The sequence below is a fragment of the Diabrotica virgifera genome, chromosome 7, assembly GCF_917563875.1.
Source record: "Diabrotica virgifera virgifera chromosome 7, PGI_DIABVI_V3a".
Lineage (NCBI taxonomy): Eukaryota > Metazoa > Arthropoda > Insecta > Coleoptera > Chrysomelidae > Diabrotica > Diabrotica virgifera.
Genome location: NC_065449.1, coordinates 6,666,102 through 6,686,896, shown reverse-complemented (window position 1 = coordinate 6,686,896; position 20,795 = coordinate 6,666,102). Strand labels below are relative to the sequence as shown.

The window sequence follows — 20,795 nt, the reverse complement described above, 5'->3', positions numbered from 1 at the left end:
GGATTAAATAGAAAAAAATCAACTGAAATATCAAGAATATTAAAACTATGCAAATAAGAATTGGATCAGGAAATAAAACTTATTGCAATTGACTTTATTTTTTATTTTAACATCTCCTGTACAATCCGTCCAGGATATTTGATAACGAATTTCGTCTTGCCTTCCATCAACTGCAAAAAATCTTTACAGTTCAGAAACTCGTGACAAAGAACTTCGTTGTTAAAAGCAGAGTTTTTGCAGCTTTGGTATATATTACACAGAACGTCGAAAAACTTATTGTCTTTTGAGCCTAGGATATTTAATAATGTTGCAGCTAAAACTTTAGCGATGTCATCGTATCGAAGGAAGTAGCAGAGTGATTGAGATATTTTATTTTCAAAGCCGATCCTATTTGAAGAAGTAGGAGCCGAAAAGCTTATTTGTTTATGGTGCGTATAACTACTTGTCGTTGTAACAGGTTCACCTTTAATATAGATAATTCATTTTTGCGTTTGTTTTAGTTTCTGGAACACTTTGGATCCGTTGCCTGGTTTCGTGTGATTCGGAAGTTCTATTTTTGCAAATTCAGATATTCAGAAGCACTGCTTTTGCTACGTTGCCTGTTTTCGTGTGATTCGGAAGTTCTGTTTTTGCTGCGTTGCCTGTTTTTATGTGACTCAGAAGCTCTACTTTTGCCGCGTTGCCTGTTTTTGTATGACTTCCAAGTTCTGGATATTTTCTTGTCATTGTTTTGGAATACAATGATTAAATAGAAAAAAATCAACTGAAATATTAAGAATATTAAAACTATGCAAATAAGAATTGGATCAGGAAATAAAACTTATGGCAATTGACTTTATTTTTTATTTTAACATCTCCTTTACAATTCGTCCAGGATATTTGATAACGAATTTCGTCTTGCCTTCCATCAACTGCAAAAAATCTTTACAGTTCAGAAACTCGTGACAAAGAACTTCGTTGTTGAAAGCAGAGTTTTTGCAGATTTGGTATATATTACACAAAACGTCGAAAAACTTGTTATCTTTTGAACCGAGAATATTCGATAATGTTGCAGCTAAGACTTTAGCGATGTCATCATATCGAAGGAAGTAGCAGAGTGATGGAGATGTTTGATTTTCAAAACCGATTGTATTTGAAGAAGTAGGTGGAGAAGAGCTTTTTTGTTTATGTGGATGGCTGCTTGTCGTTGTAACAGATTCACCTTTAATATAACTTTTTCCAGTTGTTTCAGTTTCCGGAACACTTCGGATTCGATGCCTATTTTCGTGTGATTCGGAAGTTCCACTTTTGCTGCGTTGCCTGGATTCATGTGACTCAGAAGTTCCGCTCTTGCTCCGTGGCCTGTGTTCGTGTGATTCAGAATTTCTACTTTTGCTGCGTTGCCTGTATTCGTGTGATTCAGAAGCTCTGGACATTTTCTTGGCACTGTTTCTGAACCCTTTCACATCATTTTTATGTCTAGAATGTCTCGAAGCTGTTTCTCTTCTTTCGTGTGGTATATATTCTCCCTGAAAATATGTGTATGTATTTACTGTATTTATTTATAGCTATGTAAGGAAGCCAAGTGTCTAAATAACAGCTGCTCTCAGAAAGCACTACTAGCAATATTAATGAAGAAAGATTATTTAGGCAGTCTGTAGTCTCCCTGAACAATTTCACACCGGCATATTCTTCTTTGGAACAACGTGTGAAAAAATAAAGGTTTATAGCTGAGAGTGAAGGGGTTAAAGGAACAGTGATGCGCAACGCAGGGTTTTGCTTCCGGATGCTTCTAGCCATGCCTACTCAGTTCCTATCATCCCCTTTAATAAGTGCGGCTTAATAACACGGGTGAATCCCGCCACACCTGAGCAACCTTACCGGAGACTGGGTAATCAATGGAAAGTAGAATCAGGGCTGACGATGGCTTTATTGTATTTGAGTGACTTTACATTTTCCATAAGATGTGTGCGCTATCCACTAGCCCCAAACTACTCAAGATAAAAGCGTAGGGGAATGACGAAAAGTGTCAAAAAAGTTTTTTCCTAAACTATAGTCTTTTTACATACTTGATTATCTATGTCGAATCCGACCTCTCTGGTTTCTTCATCATCTCTTGGCAGTATTTCTGTTATAACGACGCTGTCACAGCTATGGACTGTTTTATCAATTATACTATTAATAATAGATCCAATAAATTCTCTATATTCTTGCAATTCTATTTCTCGTTGTCGTACCTATAACAATAATAATAAGTTTTTAATGTACTGTAACTTGTAACGAATAAGGTTATTTTGAACCTCCCCCGTATAACGATTATAACTCAAGCATCTCGGCATTCCAGAAAATACGGCATGGACAGCTGGACCCTTACAGAGACACTAATGATAAAATTGGAGGCTTTTGAGATGGGGTTCTATCGACGAATATTGCAGATTAGTTGGGTGGCTTGAATAAGAAATGAAATAAGTTTTTCATTAAATAAATAATACTGCTTACCAACACTCTCAAAGCATCCACAAAAGCTATACTGAAAGAAATCGCCAAAACTGTAACCATACGGGAAGAACAACAAGGTTTCCGGAAAAGTAGATCTATCATTGATGCAATATTTGTTATCAGACAGATAGCAGATAAATCCATAGAATTTAATAAACCTGCATAATATGTTTCTCGTCGATATGGCTAAGGCTTTTAACAGAGTGTAATTAAAGGATATGTTAAAAATAATGGGAGAAAAGGTGCTAAACCACAGGCTAATGAACCTAGTACACGACATTAACAAACAATGTAAAACAAAAATAAGAGTAGGACATTTGGCAACAGAAGACATAATTATAAACACAGGAATTCATCAAGGCGATTCACTGGGCCCTTTCATATTTTTTAATTTAATAATGGACAAAATAATTGAAAACCTTTTCAGACCAACTGGATTTAAGATGGGTAACACATTCTTTAGAGTCGTTTGCTACGCTGACGATGCTGTCTTTATTACCGATTCTGAAGACAATCTCCAAAGGCTACTACATGCATTAAATACTAAAGCTAAAGAACTAAATATGCTCATCAACACCGAGAAGGCTAAGTGCCTAGTAATTTCCAAAGTATCGATAAGATGCAAATTGGAAATTGACTCCAAAATTGTGGAACAGGTGAATCACTTCAAATATCTTGGTGCGGAAATAACAAGCTATGGAAATCTCTCAACAGAATTCAGAGAACAAACAATGAAAGCAGCTAGAATCTCGGGATGCCTGAAAGAAATCGTATGGAAGAACAAATGTCTAAATACTGAAAGCAAAGTCAAAATATGTATATAAAACAATAATAAGACCTATTATACACTGTGACCTGAAAAGATTGTTAATAAATTATACCACATATTCTGGGGTCAAAAATAGTTTGATTGAACCTAACTTACCTTAGGACAAATGTGCTCATAAAAAAGTTACAGCCCTTTTAAATTACAAAATGAAAATCGATTTTTTTCAATATATCGAAAACTATTAAAGATTTTTTATTGGAAATGGACATGTTTCATCCTTATGGCAGGAACATCTTAAAACAAAATTATAGTGAAATTTGTCCACCCCATAAAAAATTTATGGGGATTTTGTTCCCTTAAACCCCCCCAAACTTTTGTGTACGTTCCAATTAATTCATTATTGTGATACCACTAGTTAAACACAACGTTTTTAAAACTTTTTGCCTCGTAGTATTTTTTCGATAAGCCAGTTTTTATCGAGATGCGGCTTCTTTTTCAATATATTTACGTAAAAAATGTATGGGGGTTTTGTTCCTTTAAACCCCCCAAATGTTTGTGTACGTTCCAATTAAACTATTATCTATTGTGGTAGGTACCATTAATTAAACGGTGTTTTTAAAACTTTTGCCTCTTAGTCTTTTTTTCATGTCACCTTTTATCGAGATGTAGCTTCTTTTTCAAAATATACCTAGAAGTGTAAATTATAAATAAATTTTCAGATTATACAGGGTGTTCAGAAACTCTACCGACAAACGAAGACAGGAGATTCTTCAGATAATTTTAAGTTAATTTAACCCAATTCACTTAGTCCGAAAATGCTTCCTAAGGGAGCTAGAGCTGCTTGAAGATGGCGTCTTGTAATTAGTTTTTCTTAAATACCTCTAGAACGCTTCTATTTAGAAAAACAAAAGTTGGTACGCTTATTTATCTTCAAAATATAAATCTAATCCATCCATTACAAATTTCTAGTACCGATCATAGGCGTCCGTTTTCGGTAGGGCAACGGTTATTTTATCACATAACTTTTTATCTTTAACTTTTATGCATTTCTGACACTGGATTATTAAATCATGGAGTATTCTAGTACTAAAAGGTACTCTTGTTTTAAATCTGTAGGACACACCGTTTTCTAAAAAAATCGATTTAAAAAATTTTCGCTCTTTGAATTAAAAAAATTTTTTTCAAAAAAAAAACTGTTTAGAAAGACCAAAACTGGTACATTTATTTATATTCCAGAGATAAATCGATTTCATTAATTGCGAATTTCTGGTACTGGTCATAGGCGTCCGTTTTGGGTAGGTCAACAGTTATTTTATAGCATAACTTTTTTATCTTGAATTTTTGAGCATTTTTGACACTAGATTATTAAATTATGAGGTATTCGAGTATTAAAAGTTACTCTTACTTTATGTTGGTAAAATACTTCGTTTTTTGTTGAAAAGTTCTTTTCATTTTTTTTTCAAATTCCAAAAATGAAAAATTTCAAATCGATTTTTCTAGAAAACGGTGTGTCCTACCGACTTAAAGCAAGAGTACCTTTTAGTACTAGAATACCTCACAATTTAATAATACGGTGTCAAAAATGCATAAAATTTAAGAACAAAAAAGTTATGCGTTAAAATACCCGTTGCTCTACCCAAAACGGACGCCCATGACCGGTACTAGAATTTTGCGATAGATGGAATCGATTCATCTCTGAAAACTAAATACGCATACCAATTTTCGTTTTTCTAAATCTAAGCGTTCTGGAGGTATTTAGGAAAAACTAATTTCATGACGCCATCTTCAAAGAGCTCTAGCTCCCTTAAGAAGCATTTTCGGACTAGTTGAATTGGGTTAAATTGTCTTAAAATTATCTGAGGAATCTCCTGTCTTCGTTTGTCGGTAAAGTTTCTGGACACCCTGTATAACAGGTCTCTATAATAATCGTACAACTATACATATACAAATATATGATGGATTCGACAAATATTCAAAGTATCTCGATAAACACTGGCTTATCGAAAAAGTACTAAGAGGCAAAAAAGTTTTAAAAATTTTAAAAACGTTGTGTTTAACTAATGGTACCACAATAATGAATTAATTGGAACGTACACAGAAGTTGGGGGGGGGGGGGGGGGGTTTAAGGGAACAAAATCCCCATACATTTTTTATGGGGTGGACAAATTTCACTATAATTTTGTTTTAAGATTTTCCTGCCATAAGGATGATACATCTCCATTTTCAATAAAAAATCTCTAATAGTTTTCGATATATTGAAAAAAATCGATTTTCATTTTGTAACTTCAAAGGGCTGTAACTTTTTTTGTGTGCACTATTGTATATAGGTAAGTGAGGTTTAATCAACCTATTTTTGACCCCAAAATCTGTGGTATAATTTATGACCAATCTTTTCGGGACACCCTGTATAACACATGCGGCAGAAACAAGACCAGACACAAATAAAACGTTGCAAATGATGAGAACAGTTGAAATGAGAACACTAAGAAGTATACATGGCAAAACTATACGTGATAGAATAAGAAGTGAAGATATCAGACAAAACTTTGGAATACAGGACATAGGAAGGTGTATCCGACAGAGACGAAGATATTGGAACAAGCATATAAAGAGAAAAGAGAATGGAGGACAGCAGACTCGTTAAAAGCGCAAAAACGAATAACCTAGTAGGTAAAAGACCACAAGGTAGACCACCAAAACGATAGCGAGAATGCTGGACCTCATTGTCCGGGAAAGACTTGATGGCATCATGCTAGAAAGAAGAACAAGCAGATCAAATGAAAGAGAGCACAGAAATAACATAAACTATATCGAAAGTTTCAATATTTCAGTCATGTAATGGGACATCCAGAGAGATATAACCTTCTACGTCTCATAATACAGGGCAATATCGCCGGAAGGGGAGGTCTAGGCTGAAGAAGAACATCTTGGCTCCAAAAAGAGGCATTCGCTAATCCGTTTCGAGCTGCTGTAAACAATGCTATTATTGCTAATGTGATTGCCAACGTTCGATAATCGGACAGGGTACTGAAAGAAGAGGAAAAATGAGGCGCTCAGAGCAACAGTGGCCTAACTCCAAAAACGAAGTTTTGAGATAAATGCAATCTTTGCATTCGTATTTCCATTATGCTTATGGGATGGCGTTACAAATTATGTAGCACCGGTTAGCCAAATACAGGGTGTCCCAGAAAATAGTGCGTTCCTTTAAGGCAGGGGTGTCAAACTCAATTTTGCAGAGGGCCATATATTAAATTCAGAATGTGTCGGCGGGCCAGATTCAAATAAAAAAAAATGTACTGAATTATTATAACATTTTATTTAATAGTATACTTATAATATACGGTTGTTAAAAATCATATCAAAGTTATAAAAGAGGGTAATTATTTTGAGCTCGAGGATCCAGATACCTGACTTCTCTTGTTTTTGACAAGCTCATTGATGTCAGGTATCATATTCGTTGTATTTATTTTAAGAATTGATTGGAGATGTTCATTTGTAAGTCTTGTGCGATGTTTGTTCTTATTTATTTTCATGACGGAAAACATCTGCTCACATAAATAGGTGCTACCAAACATGCACAGAATGCGTGCTGCATGCTTTTTTAATTCCGGGTAGTTATCCAAACTCTTGAAATATTGTGTATAAAATGTAAGTGCGTTAACCTCTTTAATTTTTTCTTTCAAAATACTGTCCGATTGAAGATCTATCAACTCCATTTGCAAATGAACTGGTGCCTGTGAAGCTTCAAAATTGAATGGATTGTTGAAAATTGGGAATTTCATTTCATTCATTTTGTGGAAGTCTTCAAAACGATTGTTGAATTCCGTGATAAGATTTTGCAGAAGTTGAGAATATTGATCCAATTTTTTTTGATCCACTGTGCCAAATGATTTTAAATGAGGGAAATGATCCAAAGTTTGATTTTTTACCTGATTTTCCCACAGCCTCAACTTTGTTTCAAAGGCTTGAATACATGAGTACATTTGAGTGACAATCAGATTTTTACCCTGTAACTTTACATTCAGATCAGTCAAGTGTTTATTCATATCTACCAAAAAGGCACAATCAACCCACCAGTCATTGTCATAATCAATTGGGTTGCCTTTTTCTAACATGAAAGCTTGAATAGGGTCACGTAATGCAAAAAATCTTTCTAAAACTACTCCTCGACTGAGCCAACGAACTTCGGTGAAATAAGGGACATCAGAAAACTTTTCGTCCAAATCTTGTAAAAACTGCCTGAACTGTCGGTGATTTAGTCCTCTGCTCCTTATAAAATTTACTATTTTAATTATAGGTTGCATGACATGGTCCATTTTTAAATGTTTGGATGCCAATGATTCCTGGTGAATTATACAGTGAAATCCCACAAAATTTCCTGATGTTTTCTGTTTTAATTTAGTTACAACGCCCGAATGTTGGCCAACCATGGCAGGAGCGCCATCCGTAGTTGTGCTGCTAAGTATATTCCAATCGAGTCCATATTCTGCCATCAAATGCTCCAATGCAGAATAAATATCATTTGCTGTTGTAGTACCTGTCAATGGAACGCACTTTAATAGTTCTTCAGTTATTTCAAAGTTACTGTTAATACCTCGTATAAAAACAGCAAGTTGAGCTGTATCAACAGTATCAGTACTTTCATCAACAGCCAGTGAAAAGTTTGTAAATTCCTTAATTTTCTCCTTCAGTTGAAGAACCAAATTTTGAGATAAATCATTTATTCTTGAAGCAACAGTGTTTCTTGACAGCGAAATATTTTGAATTATTGACTTTTGAAATGGAAATGAAACATCGGCAACTTTCAACATACAGTCTTTAATAAAATCACCATCAGTGAAAGGTTTTGATCTCTTCGCGATTTCTAATGCAATAATAAAACTTGATTTCAGGGCATCTTCGCTCTCAGTATTAGCTTTAGTAAACATCGATTGTTGACCTTGAAGTTTAGATTTTAAAGATGACAATCTGTCCATTCTTATTTTTTCAGTGTAACAATCGAATTTTGATTTATGATTCGTATCATAGTGTCTCTTCAAGTTAAACTCCTTACAAACAGCAACTGTTTGATTGCAAATCAAACACAGTGGTTTACCTTTCCATTCTATGAAAAAATATGCATTTTCCCATTTAGACTGAAAAACTCTACGTTCACTATCAACTTTACGTTTTTGTGACATTATGCCGAAATCGTAACAAATATGGAACTCGACACAATTATGGATATCGCACACGCACGACACAAACAAATGTACAATACCTTCTCAACCACTACTTCGCAACTGACTCACGTGACACTACTACTACTACATTCTTTGATTTGCTTGTCTGGATAATGTTCAGAAGAAATGCGTTCAATGTGCTTCCCCGTTTAGGATTTTGTCCTCTTCAGGGTTTGTCGACGCACTTCTTTTATATCGATAAGGAAGGTTCTAGTCTAGACTCGAAGCGCATGGAAGATTCTATTGTTCTCAACAAAAATAATAGGGTGTTTCCGCTAAGAGATGGTGTTACTGTCTATCTCTCTCGCTTGTCTAGGCACGCGCTGCCTTTGAAATTACTTATAAATGTAGTGTAATGTACGCATTTTAAAACTTCCGTAGAGCAATCGAGTGAAGTCTAAAAGCTCTAAAAAACATGATTCTTCTTTCTGTGACACATTGCGATCGCGGGCCGTATTGGTATGGCCCGGGGGCCGGATGCGGCCCGCGGGCCGTATCTTTGACATGACTGCTTTAAGGTATGGAGAGAATACACAATTTGGAACAAAAAAGTCCTATACCATTTTTTCTAAAGTTAACCGTTTCCAAAAAAAGTTAACATTGTTTTCCATATACCTGTATTTTAATGTTTGGAAATTTTAATAAACTGGCAACATCGTACGCACTACGGAATAATAACAGATAATAAGAACTCGTTTGTTATTGTGATTTACAGTATTTAAAATAATCCAACCTAATAGTAGGTAATACTTATGTATTTACTATTTGTTTACTAAAATTATTTTCTTTTGAAATGTACTGAAATACCTATTGCATAATTTTAAACGAATTACACATCTTTTAACATAAAACACATCTTTTAACTGAACTAGTATTATGTATTTAGTAAGGTTTAAATGTGTTGAATGCTGAGTGTTGCTGAGGGCTTTAACTGAATTACATAGTTTTAATAGTTTACAGTGGAACTTAAATACACCAGATAATGTCTCAGTAATTTGTTTACTTGTGAACTTAAATAGCTAAGTTGTACTTACTTGAAAATAATTATTATACCGAATAGATGTTTCAAGTAACGTTTCACAAACACGATTCATACGACGAGAAATACCGACAAAACATTTTGAAAGAAATTAATTATAGTATGCTTCTCCATTTAGTGATCTGCCATAAATAATCAACGTAATAACATAATAGGTAATACACTCACGATTCGAAAACATTTTCGGCATTGACACTAAACAGGATTCTTTAAAACTATCTGTTTACTATCTATCTTCTATCTATTTACATGGGACTCTCTATGCTTAAATTTGCGTACCGCACATAGTTGTCAGATCTAAATTTGCATACCAAAATGTATTTTAATTTTTTGGTCAAAAGGGTTGCATTTAGAAAAAAATGTTATAAGAGTTTTTTGTTCTACATGGTGCCTTCTACCTATACCTTTAAGGAACGCACTATTTTCCGGGACGCCCTGTATAGAGGTAGCTTGTGTAGACTCTTGCTAATCCAAAGATTTAATGTTGCTGCTTTTATTGATATATTAATCTAAAAATTCTCAACTTGTGGCTTTAGGCCACTGTTGCTCTGAGCGCCTCAAATAATACTTACCTCCTCTTCATGAATTTCTCTTTTGCGAAAAACTTCTTCAACAAAGCTTCTTCCTATATCTTCACTCCAACAAACAGGCTTACCAATTACGACGGCCAATGCTTTTGCTACACCCTCTTGTGTAGACGCACCTTTACAAAAATCCAAAAGCATTGCCGTATAGTTACAGGATTCTTTATCATACCTGTACATCTCAAACAATAACTTCTTCACAGAATCACCATTGCTCTTATCTTTATTCTCATCGTCTTTGTCGAACCAAAAATGTAGACGAAGAAATTCTTCTTTGGAGATTACTTCTGAACGTAGGGTATCGATGAGTAAGCATTGATTTTTTAAGGAGACGAGTTCTTTGTCTGTCGGAATTGGTATGGTTAAGTTGTATATTATAAAGTCTTTCCAGGTGATGTAGCTTTGACTTTCAAATAGTCTTTGGGATAGATATTTAACTCGGTACCTGGAAAGCAACACGATGAAACATATATAATACTTGAGTAATGTAGGAGTATAAAGAGGGTGAAAAAAATTTAAGACATCCAGTTCAAAAGCTTATATAAAACAAATCTTCATATGATATTGAACTTTAAGAGTATGAGCGCAAATATTTTACTGCTACCCCTACTTTTTCTGGCTTTACACGGAAAATTACGTGTATTAGCAAAATTCTCACTGGTATGGATATGTAAACATTTACATACTTGACAATGTCATCATTAACTTTAAAGAGATGGCTTTTGAATATTCTTGGATAACTGTTAGTTGTATAATCGCATACATTATTAATCCTGTTAATTAATATGATAATTTTTTCACTATTCAGTGATTGTAATCCTATATACTGTACAACAAAAATTAATATTCTATCGAGAAAAGAGGAACAGTGATAAAGGGATTTTTTAATAATATATTGTTACTATGGAACGCTTACAATTTTGAACATCTTTAATAACAAAATACTTGGATCACAGAATATATTATCCTGATGTATTCTCTGCTTGGATCTTCCATAAATAATAAACAATAAATAACTTTTTATTAAGTTCACGTTTTAAATCAATTATTTATCAATATTATCAATTATTTATCAATATTATTTAATCAACAAACTAAAAATATTCCGGATGTCATGTCAAATATCTAAAATTGTCACTGTCTTGTCACCATATCCTATTCGACTCAGTGCGTTGTATGACAAAGACAGCGAATGTTCGATTTGGAAAATATCATCACGGACACGGTGTCCATTTTTTTCGAATCCTGAAAAAACTAATAAATATTTTCAAAAAATTTAAACGCTGAATGAAAGACTAAATTATTATCTTGTTAAAGACTTATTATCGAGGGCCGAAAGTCCCTTAGAATAAATAAAAAGTTTCTTTTGAATGAGATCTTTGAAATTAGAAATTACACTACATTTTCTCTTAGTTTTTCACCCCTGTAACTTGTTAAAATAAACATTATAGAAGTTTTAAGGGACTTTTGGCCCTCGGCAATAATGTAATATTTCATTCAGTGTTTAAATTTTTCAAAAATACTTATTAGTTTTCTCAGGATTCGAAAAAAATGAATCCTCATTTGAATAGCATTGCAGCCGAAAATACGTACCGATCCCCTTAAGAAAGCATAAAATATAATATCAGAACACATGAAAAATGTCATCGTTGGTAGGTTTTCGCTCTGTATCGTAGAAAAATATCCAATCTAATGCGTTTAAAAAAAGAAAAAACAATTACCCTTCTAGCTTTCTCCATTCCTTCGGCACCAAGTATGGTTTTTCACTGGCTATGAAGTCCTGAAGAATAAAAATAAATTTTGCACACTGCAAAAAACCGTCTGGAGCTAAATCAGAGAGTATATCTGTGATTTTCTGCAGTTTAGAAACACTGAACAATAAATCATCTGATAGTTCTTCGACATCTTGTTGAACTGGACTTTCAAACATTAAACTATCTGCGTTTATTAAGAAATCATCATCGACGAAGAGAAGCTCTTCTTGAATGGGTACCTAGAATATAATATATAGTGATTAGGTATATTTATTTATTACCAAGACACTGTTCTCTGACAAAGTTATTAAAAGTGTAAAGTTTGTTTAGCAGTAAATGGTTGACTTCAATTAAAACATCCTGGGTTAACCGATAATTGTATAAAAGGCCCGGTTTCAGGTAAAATTGAAATATGTTTCATTTACATATTTCAGGTAAAAATTTTGTAAATCCTTTGCTTTATTATAGGAGTACCGTCTAGTCAGTGTTAATTGTTAAAAGACCAACTCTGTCTACCTCGTTCGCTTATCACTCCGGACCGGTCTTAACAATGGGCCAAGTCAGATAAATTTAATATTATTTATGACCGCACTAATTGAAGTCAACCATTTTCTGCTAAACAAACTTTATAAGGAGTTTGACAATGCTCGTCATCAATGTAGACATTGGTTTCAATGGCGTCCTAATTGTAGGTAGTTACAATAAGCCTATTGTACCTACCTATCTACTTGTACATCCCCCTTATTCACCTGATTTGGTTCCCTTTAATCTAATTTATTACTAGGTCTGTTTAACGAACATCAATTCCATACATCGTTTTCTATTGCTGCCGAAAGAAAATGACAAGCTTTTTTGACGCATTCCACTTCTCTAATACATCGTGTCTTGTGTCTTAATATTGCTGTACATCTGTTTGAAGGTCTTTCTTAGGACAAGCACTTTGACATTTAATAAATCCGTACAATACTGTTATTTTACAGTATATAAATGTAAAAAAATAAGTTGTAACTTATTCAGTGATCGCAGCTGTACCTACCTACTTGTCCAGGTTCGAAAAAATTGGGAGATTTGATTTTTGATTTACGCTAACATCCTCCTTATCCACCTGATTTGGCCCCCTTTGATTTAATTTATTACTAGGTACGTTTAACGAATATAAATTCCCTACCTCGTTTTCTATTGCCGTCGAAAGAAAATGGCAAGCTTTTTTAACGCATTCCACTTCTTTAATATATCTTGTTTTAATATTGCTGTGCATCTCGTTGAAGGTCTTTCTTAGGGCTTTAATAAACCAGATAACGTTTTCAAACATATCGTGTTTCAATAGCAAAAATCGGACTTCTACTCGAGCTATTTCACCGTGTAGAGCGCATAACCATTCATCAAAAATTCTGTCTTGATTGTTCTTTACGCTCTTGCTCTGTTCAAAGGCAGTAAGAAGAGTTTTTGGTTCTAAAATGGAAAACGTAGAATTATTTATTTATTATTTGAGATGCAGGAATAGCTATCTGGAGATGGTGGTCCAACTCGGGATCAAATAAAAACAGAAACTACCTTTTCCTTTTTCATCTTTACTCAGATTTGAGTACCAGAAACTGTTCTTCGGCCCTTTTCCCAGACGAAAAACGAAAAGAATGCAAATACGTGACTGTGTCCTTTATTTGCTTTCTTCTATATTCGTCGTCTCTGTGCTCATACAGGGTGTTTCATTAATAATTGTCCATACAGTAACTGGAGAAACCTTAGCACAAAATACGAAGATTTAACCTTTTTTTATCGGCTTTATAATAAGACCATGCGGCCAGAAACAAAGTACCTAAGTAGTACATAATATAAACATAATACAAACAAAACAAATATAAAGATTTAACCTAAAACATTTAAATAAAATGTGGTTCCTTACTGAGTTACAGGGTGTTTTACCTAAAAATTTAAAAACTATTTTTGCTTAGCATTTTAAAACTGTTCGACGTATCCTTTTCATACTTGGCAGGAAGTATAAGTACTGTACAAACTGCTAAATTATGTTAAACAAACGCTTCTGGCTATTACCAGAGGCGTACGACGGGGGAAAGTGAATGGTTGACCCTTTCCAAATTCTACGCCACTGGTGTAATTGCTATTCTAGTTCAATTTTTGGATTCTCCAATACTTTCTATGAAAATATTATACTCTTCATTCATAACGATAAAGTCATTAGTTTTCAAGATCTTTCAAGTTAAAAATGAAACGACACACGGTTATTTTGATTAATGTATTGTGTCGCTTAATTTTTAACATTTTTAATTTCAAATATCTCGAAAACTAATCACTTTATCGTTACGAATGAAGAGTATATTATTTACATAAAAATGATTGGAAAATCAAAAAATTACACTAAAATAGCAATTTTGTCAGTGGCGTAGAATTTGGGAAGGGTCAACCAGCCACTACCCCCTGTCGTACGCCTCTGGTAGTAGGTAGAAACGTTTATTTATCTTAATTTAGTAGGGTGTACAGTACCTACACTTTCTGCCAAGTATGATAAGGATACGCCAAATAGTTTTAAAGTACTGGGTACAAATAATTTTTAAATTTCAATGATATGAATCATATCATAATGTAATCAAAATAACTGTGCCGTTTCATATTTAACTTCAAATATCTCGAAAACTAATGACTTTATCGTTACCAATGAAGAGTATATTATTTACGTACAAAGTATTGGGGGATCTAAAAATGGCACTAAAATAGTAATTCCTCCAGTGCAAGGGTGCCCATATAAAAATTTTTAGGGGGGGGCCAAACGTGAAGATGTTGCACATAACATTTTGTATATTTCGGATGACAATATATACAGGAGACTCTCTCTATAACGAACACGGATATAACGAGGTTTCGCTTATAACGAGGTACATTAGGTGTCCCATGAAATTCCTATTGAACTATAACGCTTTACAACGAGGCATATTTGGTTACAACGAAGAAAATTGAAATCGAAGAATACGTGTCTTTACCTGTTTTTAGCGTTGTAATGGTCATAAATAAATAAATGCCTCAACTGCCTGTACATAGAAATGCCCAACATCTGTCTTATTATCGAGGCCAGTGCTGTAATAAACTCGGCCACCTGTAATAAACTTCTGCCTGTTTATCGACCGATATTGAATATTATAGGAAATTTACAATTTATGACGGCGAATTCTCATTGTTTACTGTTCAGGTTGACCATCGACACCTAATAAACTACGTAAGAGGCATCAAAACATTTCAATATTATTGTTTTTAAATTATTTTAAATTATTATTTCCCATTTAAAGTAGTTCAATATTATTGTTGTTTGATATAACGAGATCCGCTTATAACGAGATAATTAGTCCACCATTTCAGTTCTCGATATAGAGGGAGTCTACTGTAGTTTAAACTACCTAAAAAAACCTAGTTTGAACCCTGTTGTGAGAAATTATTCATACATTTAAATACTAGACCAGGTTTTTAAATGCAAATGTAATGGGTACCACAAAAGTTGCGCCTCTCTTTAAAACCCGTTTGAAAAGAATACAATGCTTTGCAAAGCCCTGCCTTCAACTTTGGCTAGTAGACTAACCATGAGTATTTGTCGAACCAAGTTTTTACTTTAAAATCTTAAAAAGGAGCCCCCTTTATTTTTGCAGATTTAGAATCCTTATGAAAAATAAGTCACATATATTCCAAACATTTTTAGAATCGTTGATAGATGGCGCAAATAAATCGCATTTTCCGATTATATCGGCATCCTCAACAATTCTAAAAAAAGTTTCGAATAAATGTTACTTATTTTTTGAGGAGGAAACTCAATCTGCAATAAAAAAACGGGGGTTCCTATTTAAGATTTTAAAGTTAATTCTCACCCCTACCTCCAGAGTGTGGAATGAAAAATCCTGTTTGGTGTCATTCTATAGATTTTTTAAAAATATTAAACACGTGTTTTTTAGTTTTTCATTTGGAAGTATATTTCTCGAGATATTAAACCGTTTCTATAATTTTGCTATGGCATCACGATATATCGTTTTTTCCGATTATAGCGCTCTCTATCCACAATTCGCAAAATGGCTCGAATAAAATTTGCTTATTTTTACAAGGAAAATCCAAATCTGCAACAAAAATTAGGGGTTCCATTTAAGATTTTAAAGCTTCACACCCAGGGTTTAAAGTGGTGGACAGGTTTAGTGTCATCGCATAGATTTTTGAGAAATATTTAACACATATTTTTCAGTTTTTCGATCTGATGTTCATTTCGCGAATTATTCGACCTTTCCGCTACTTTTGGGACACCCTGTATATAACACTCATTCGTCATGAAAGATCATCTGTTTTCATTTAAATAAAATTGCTCTGTTCATCATACTATACACTTTACAATAATCTACTTACTAAAAAAATACTTTTTCAAACTAAAATTTGACTATGTTCAATCAATTTAAAAAAAAATGGCTCATTATAGGCCAGGAACCGAAGCTTTTCACCTCGCAATTGTTACAGAATGGATCGATTTGCTTAAAAATTTGAGAATAAGTAGTGGATAGTCCAAGGATCAAAATCTATATGATTTCAAAAGGCGCTTTTACCATGGGGCTGGTTGCCACCCTATCTCGGGGGGTGGAAATTTTTTATTATATTTTGACCTCAAAAGTTGATAAAATCGTTCATTCTAAGCAAAAAATGTTCTATACATGTTTTTGATGAAATTAATAGTTTCCGATTTATTCGCTATCGAAAGTGTTAGTTTTGTATAAAAAAAATCAATGTTTTTCGATATACTCATTTACGATTCACTCAATTTTTGCCGTAGAAAAATTTTTCTCAAACCAAGTTCTTGGGAATTACCTAAATAACCTGCAATTTTATATCGAAACATTTTTTCGTATCTCTGATGCTAATCTTTCTATTCTGAAGAAAATGGCATTTTTTACCAAAATACAAAAATTCCTTATTCGCTTTTAACTCTAGTTTTTTTTTTAAAACTAATCATTCTAAGCCAGTCAAACTTCTAGAATCTATCATTAATGCATAAATAAATAAGAAGTAATAAGCCCAATGACTAAAAATACCGCTAACTTACATTATTATGCTTTCAATTGGATTTCTCCTTTTTTTTTCAAAAAGGTATATTATTTTTTAACCGTAACTTTTTTATTTTTATCTTAGAAAGTTTTGTAAAAATGATTTTGTAGGCTTTTAAAAGATCAATCCTCTGCTTGCGATCACTTTTCCGCTGAAAAAAATGGGGACTGACATTCTTTTCAGTATGTCACTTAATAATTTTTGAGCTAGAGACTCCTTTTTAATTTCTGGAGATCAATATTTTTAAGTATTTTAAATTAGTTTCAACAAATTGTCCTCGAAAAATGCATTGTTTTCCCGTCGTTTGACTTCGAATCTACAATATTTAGCATTAGATCGATTACTATTGGTCTTAAAGAAAATTTAAAAAAATGGTTTTGTTTGTTTTTTCAAAACGTACATTTTTGTTAAGTAAAATTGTTTTGATAAACGAAAACTTTTGGAGTTATTAGCAGAAAACTTATTAAAAACATTGATTTTTTCGATATAAAACTAACACTTTTGATAGCGAATAAATCGAAAATTATCAATTTTGGCAAAAAAATGTATAGAACGTTTTTTGTTTAGAATGAACGTTTTCACCAACTTTTGCAATTAAAATATAATAAAAAATATTCACCCCCGAGATGCGGTGGCAACCACCCCCATAGATTTTGATCCTTGGACTATCCACTACTTATTCTCAAAAATTTTCAAGCAAATCGATCCATTCTGTAAAAATTGCGAGGTTTTGTCCTATTTTAAGCTTCATTACTTGGATTATTAGTGATTATCGGCCAGAGATCGGATTTCTTGCTGATATGATTTGCTTTGCAGTATTATAAATGATTCATTTAATTTGTAATTTTGGGTGTCGATTATAGTATAGATATATTATGTTCCCACGTTTCTAATATCTTTCAATGTTTTCGTTAATAGCATACCGTGACTGTGCGAAATGTGTATTATGCACATTCCATATAGACCGCTGTCACAGACACACAGATTTATTTTCTGTTAAACTATTAATTACCCAATATGTGAATGTTTTATTAATAAATATGTTGTTTCCAATTTATCTCTCAAAATTATCCAATAATTTTTTGATAAAAATACGTTTTGTAATATAATTTTAATTTTTGTTCTTTCCCGAAATGCTAGGGGGGCCACGGCCCCCCCTGCCCGTGTGTATGGGCGCCTATGCTCCAGTGGCATAGAATTTGACAGGGTCAACCATTTACTATCCCTTGTCGTACGCCTCTAGTAGTAGCTAGAAACGTTTGTTTGTCATAATTTAGTAAAGTGTATAGTAGTCGCACTTTCGGCCAAGTATGAAAAGGATAAGTCGAATAGTTTTAAAATTCTGAGCAAAAATAATTTTTAAATTCTTAGATAAAACACCCTGTAACTCAGTAAGGAACCACATTTTATTTAAGTGTTTTAGGTTAAATCTTCGTGTTTTGTGCTAAGGTTTCGCCAGCTACTATATGGACAATTATTAATGAAACACCCTGTATATTGTAAAAGCCAGAGATACGGGATGCAGCCAGAAAGCAGTTTCCGAAAAGTCTTTAAAATATTGTTTATTATTTTATATTTCAGTTATTCTAATTGTTTTAATTGTAGTAAACTTTGTATCTAGGGCTTTTCGTCTTCCTCGTTGTTGGAATTCCGATAAATTGATTTGATTGTTTTAAATAGTTCGAAATCATATCCCTTTTTTCTCTTGTCGACGCCTGTGTTGTTCCTTGCATACTAGCGAAATCCACAAGTGTTCAAGAAAGGGACTTTTCAACCATTTTGAGGTGCAAGATTCTACCCCGGGGACATAAGGAAAGATGAGAAGCATTCAGACGACTCCCGCGTAAAGACGAAAAATAGTGACTTCGTCGATGATGTCCCGATTGTAAGTACATACCTAGTATTTTTACCTTATATTTTGTTGTTACCTATATTATTTATCCATTGTTTCCTTTGTTTCGTTTTTTGAGCTATTTGACCACCAACCAATTTGAATATGTGTGTCTTATTATTATGTTTATTGCACCTATGAGAATTTCCATTCATCTCTACCAATAGAAGCTATTCGAAGGCATAGCAAAGCTAGTAGGTATTGTAATAGTTTATTGTTTGTTTTGATTTTATTACTCGTTTCGTTCAATACCTGCTAATAACCATCACTCGTTTTATGAGAGATGTCGCTGTTTTGCGTCTCAAAGGTGGAATCATTGGTTCGCGATGTTTTCCCTTAAATAGGCAGGCTGTTGATATTTGGGTTAGAGTTATGCAGCCACATAGGACGCATGAGATGTAGAAATAGCTATCTGGAGATGGTGGTCCAACTCTGGATCAAATAAAAACAGAAACTGCCTTTTCCTGTAGAATTATTTATGCCTGGTTGCACCAACAGATCTTAAGCTCCAGCTTAGCTGAGCTCTACTTATAAATAGGGCCGCATTGACTATTACTTACGTTGCACCATAATTTTAGATTCTTACCTTATTATCAATTATATCTATTATTATATTATGGTATTCTTATTGTAATATATTATAATTATATTATATTAATCCTTATGATATTCTCGACTTAAGCTTAAGATCTGTTGGTGCAACCGGGCATTATTTACTTATGGTAACCAACTGATTAAAGACAAAGGTACTAAAGACTAAATAAGTACTAAACACTGTTAAAAAACATGAAACACTTATTATAATGAGTGATTTCAATGTAAAAATAAGCAAAAGGTAATGCGACGATTTGATTGGAGAACATGGTCATGGCGAGCATAAAGAAAAGGACTTGTGGAAGTGGTAGAAGTAGTAATAATAAACATGTTATACAAACTTATGGCCATATATGATAAGAAATAACAAGGGGCTTGTGAATTATACCCAGAGGCCAGAGGCTAACATAAATAAAAGAAGTCCCGAAGACTCCAATGGGCAAAACACCTCAGAGAACATTCTGACGAAAGAACAGTAAAGCTGGTATGGAATGAGGTTCCAAATATAAGAAGGCCATGTGGACGCCCTCGACTCCGGTAGAGAGATAATATAGCAGGAGACATTAAAGCTATGGGCTTGTCGAATTTGATGGAGATTTCCCAAGACAGAACAAAACCACGAATGGTTGTAAGGCCACATACAGAGTAAGTAAGTAAGTAAGTAAGTAAGTAAAACGATAAAATAATCAAAATATGTTAAAAAAATTAAGTTACCTTTTTTCTTTTTTGCTTTTCCTTTTCCCTTTCCCTCGTCCGGATGACATAATAATTTTACCTTCATAAAATGATCAAATGCTGTAACTTCACGCACCTCTGCAGCTACCAAGGCAGTATGGTAAATAGCCTCAAGTCTTCCCTTCAACGGGTTCTCATTATGCTCATGTTCCTCTTTGTCCAACAAGTAATCATTAACCAATTTTTCGAACGTTTTATTTTCCAGTTCGAATTTGTGCAAAATTTCTTTAGTGATTTCATCTTCAGTGATCACCTGGCTGATAAGTCCGGTGAAATAATCGTTGATGAACATCAGAGTGTCTATATGTCTGTCCAACTCCAGCTGGAAGCCATTAATGTAGTTGTTGATGATTTCTGCGAGTTGTATTGGACTCCAGTTTTTATGGATGATGGCACGTCTTTCTTGTTCTGCTGCTATCATTTTATTGTCACACATGTCCAATAATCTATTTTTTAGTTCATTCACTCTAAAATATATACGATTTTTATTGCTCAAGTATTTAAAACTTTTGGAGAGTAATGGCCAGAGATTTATAATTGGGGGTGACTTTAACGCCAAGGATACCTATTGGGGGTCTTGGTTAATAGAGACAAAGTGGAAAAAACTCCTAGGATAGTCCTAGAAGCAATAAATGAGCTAAAATGTC

The 20,795-nt window shown here is 33.6% G+C and overlaps 1 protein-coding gene across 1 annotated transcript in view; it reads right to left on the bottom strand.

The window, feature by feature from the left end:
* Positions 1–829: 829 nt before the first annotated feature.
* The window catches only part of LOC114336363 (sperm flagellar protein 2-like), a 57,326-nt gene continuing 37,360 nt past the window's right edge, over positions 830–20,795 (bottom strand). The window contains exons 7-12 of the mRNA XM_028286717.2: positions 20,128–20,615; positions 13,015–13,298; positions 11,814–12,085; positions 10,081–10,537; positions 2,049–2,216; positions 830–1,508 (exon numbers count right to left, since the gene is read on the bottom strand). Of these exons, the coding sequence (XP_028142518.1) occupies positions 843–1,508; positions 2,049–2,216; positions 10,081–10,537; positions 11,814–12,085; positions 13,015–13,298; positions 20,128–20,615 (2,335 nt within the window). The 3' untranslated portion in view covers positions 830–842. The remainder of the gene's footprint in view (positions 1,509–2,048; positions 2,217–10,080; positions 10,538–11,813; positions 12,086–13,014; positions 13,299–20,127; positions 20,616–20,795) is intronic.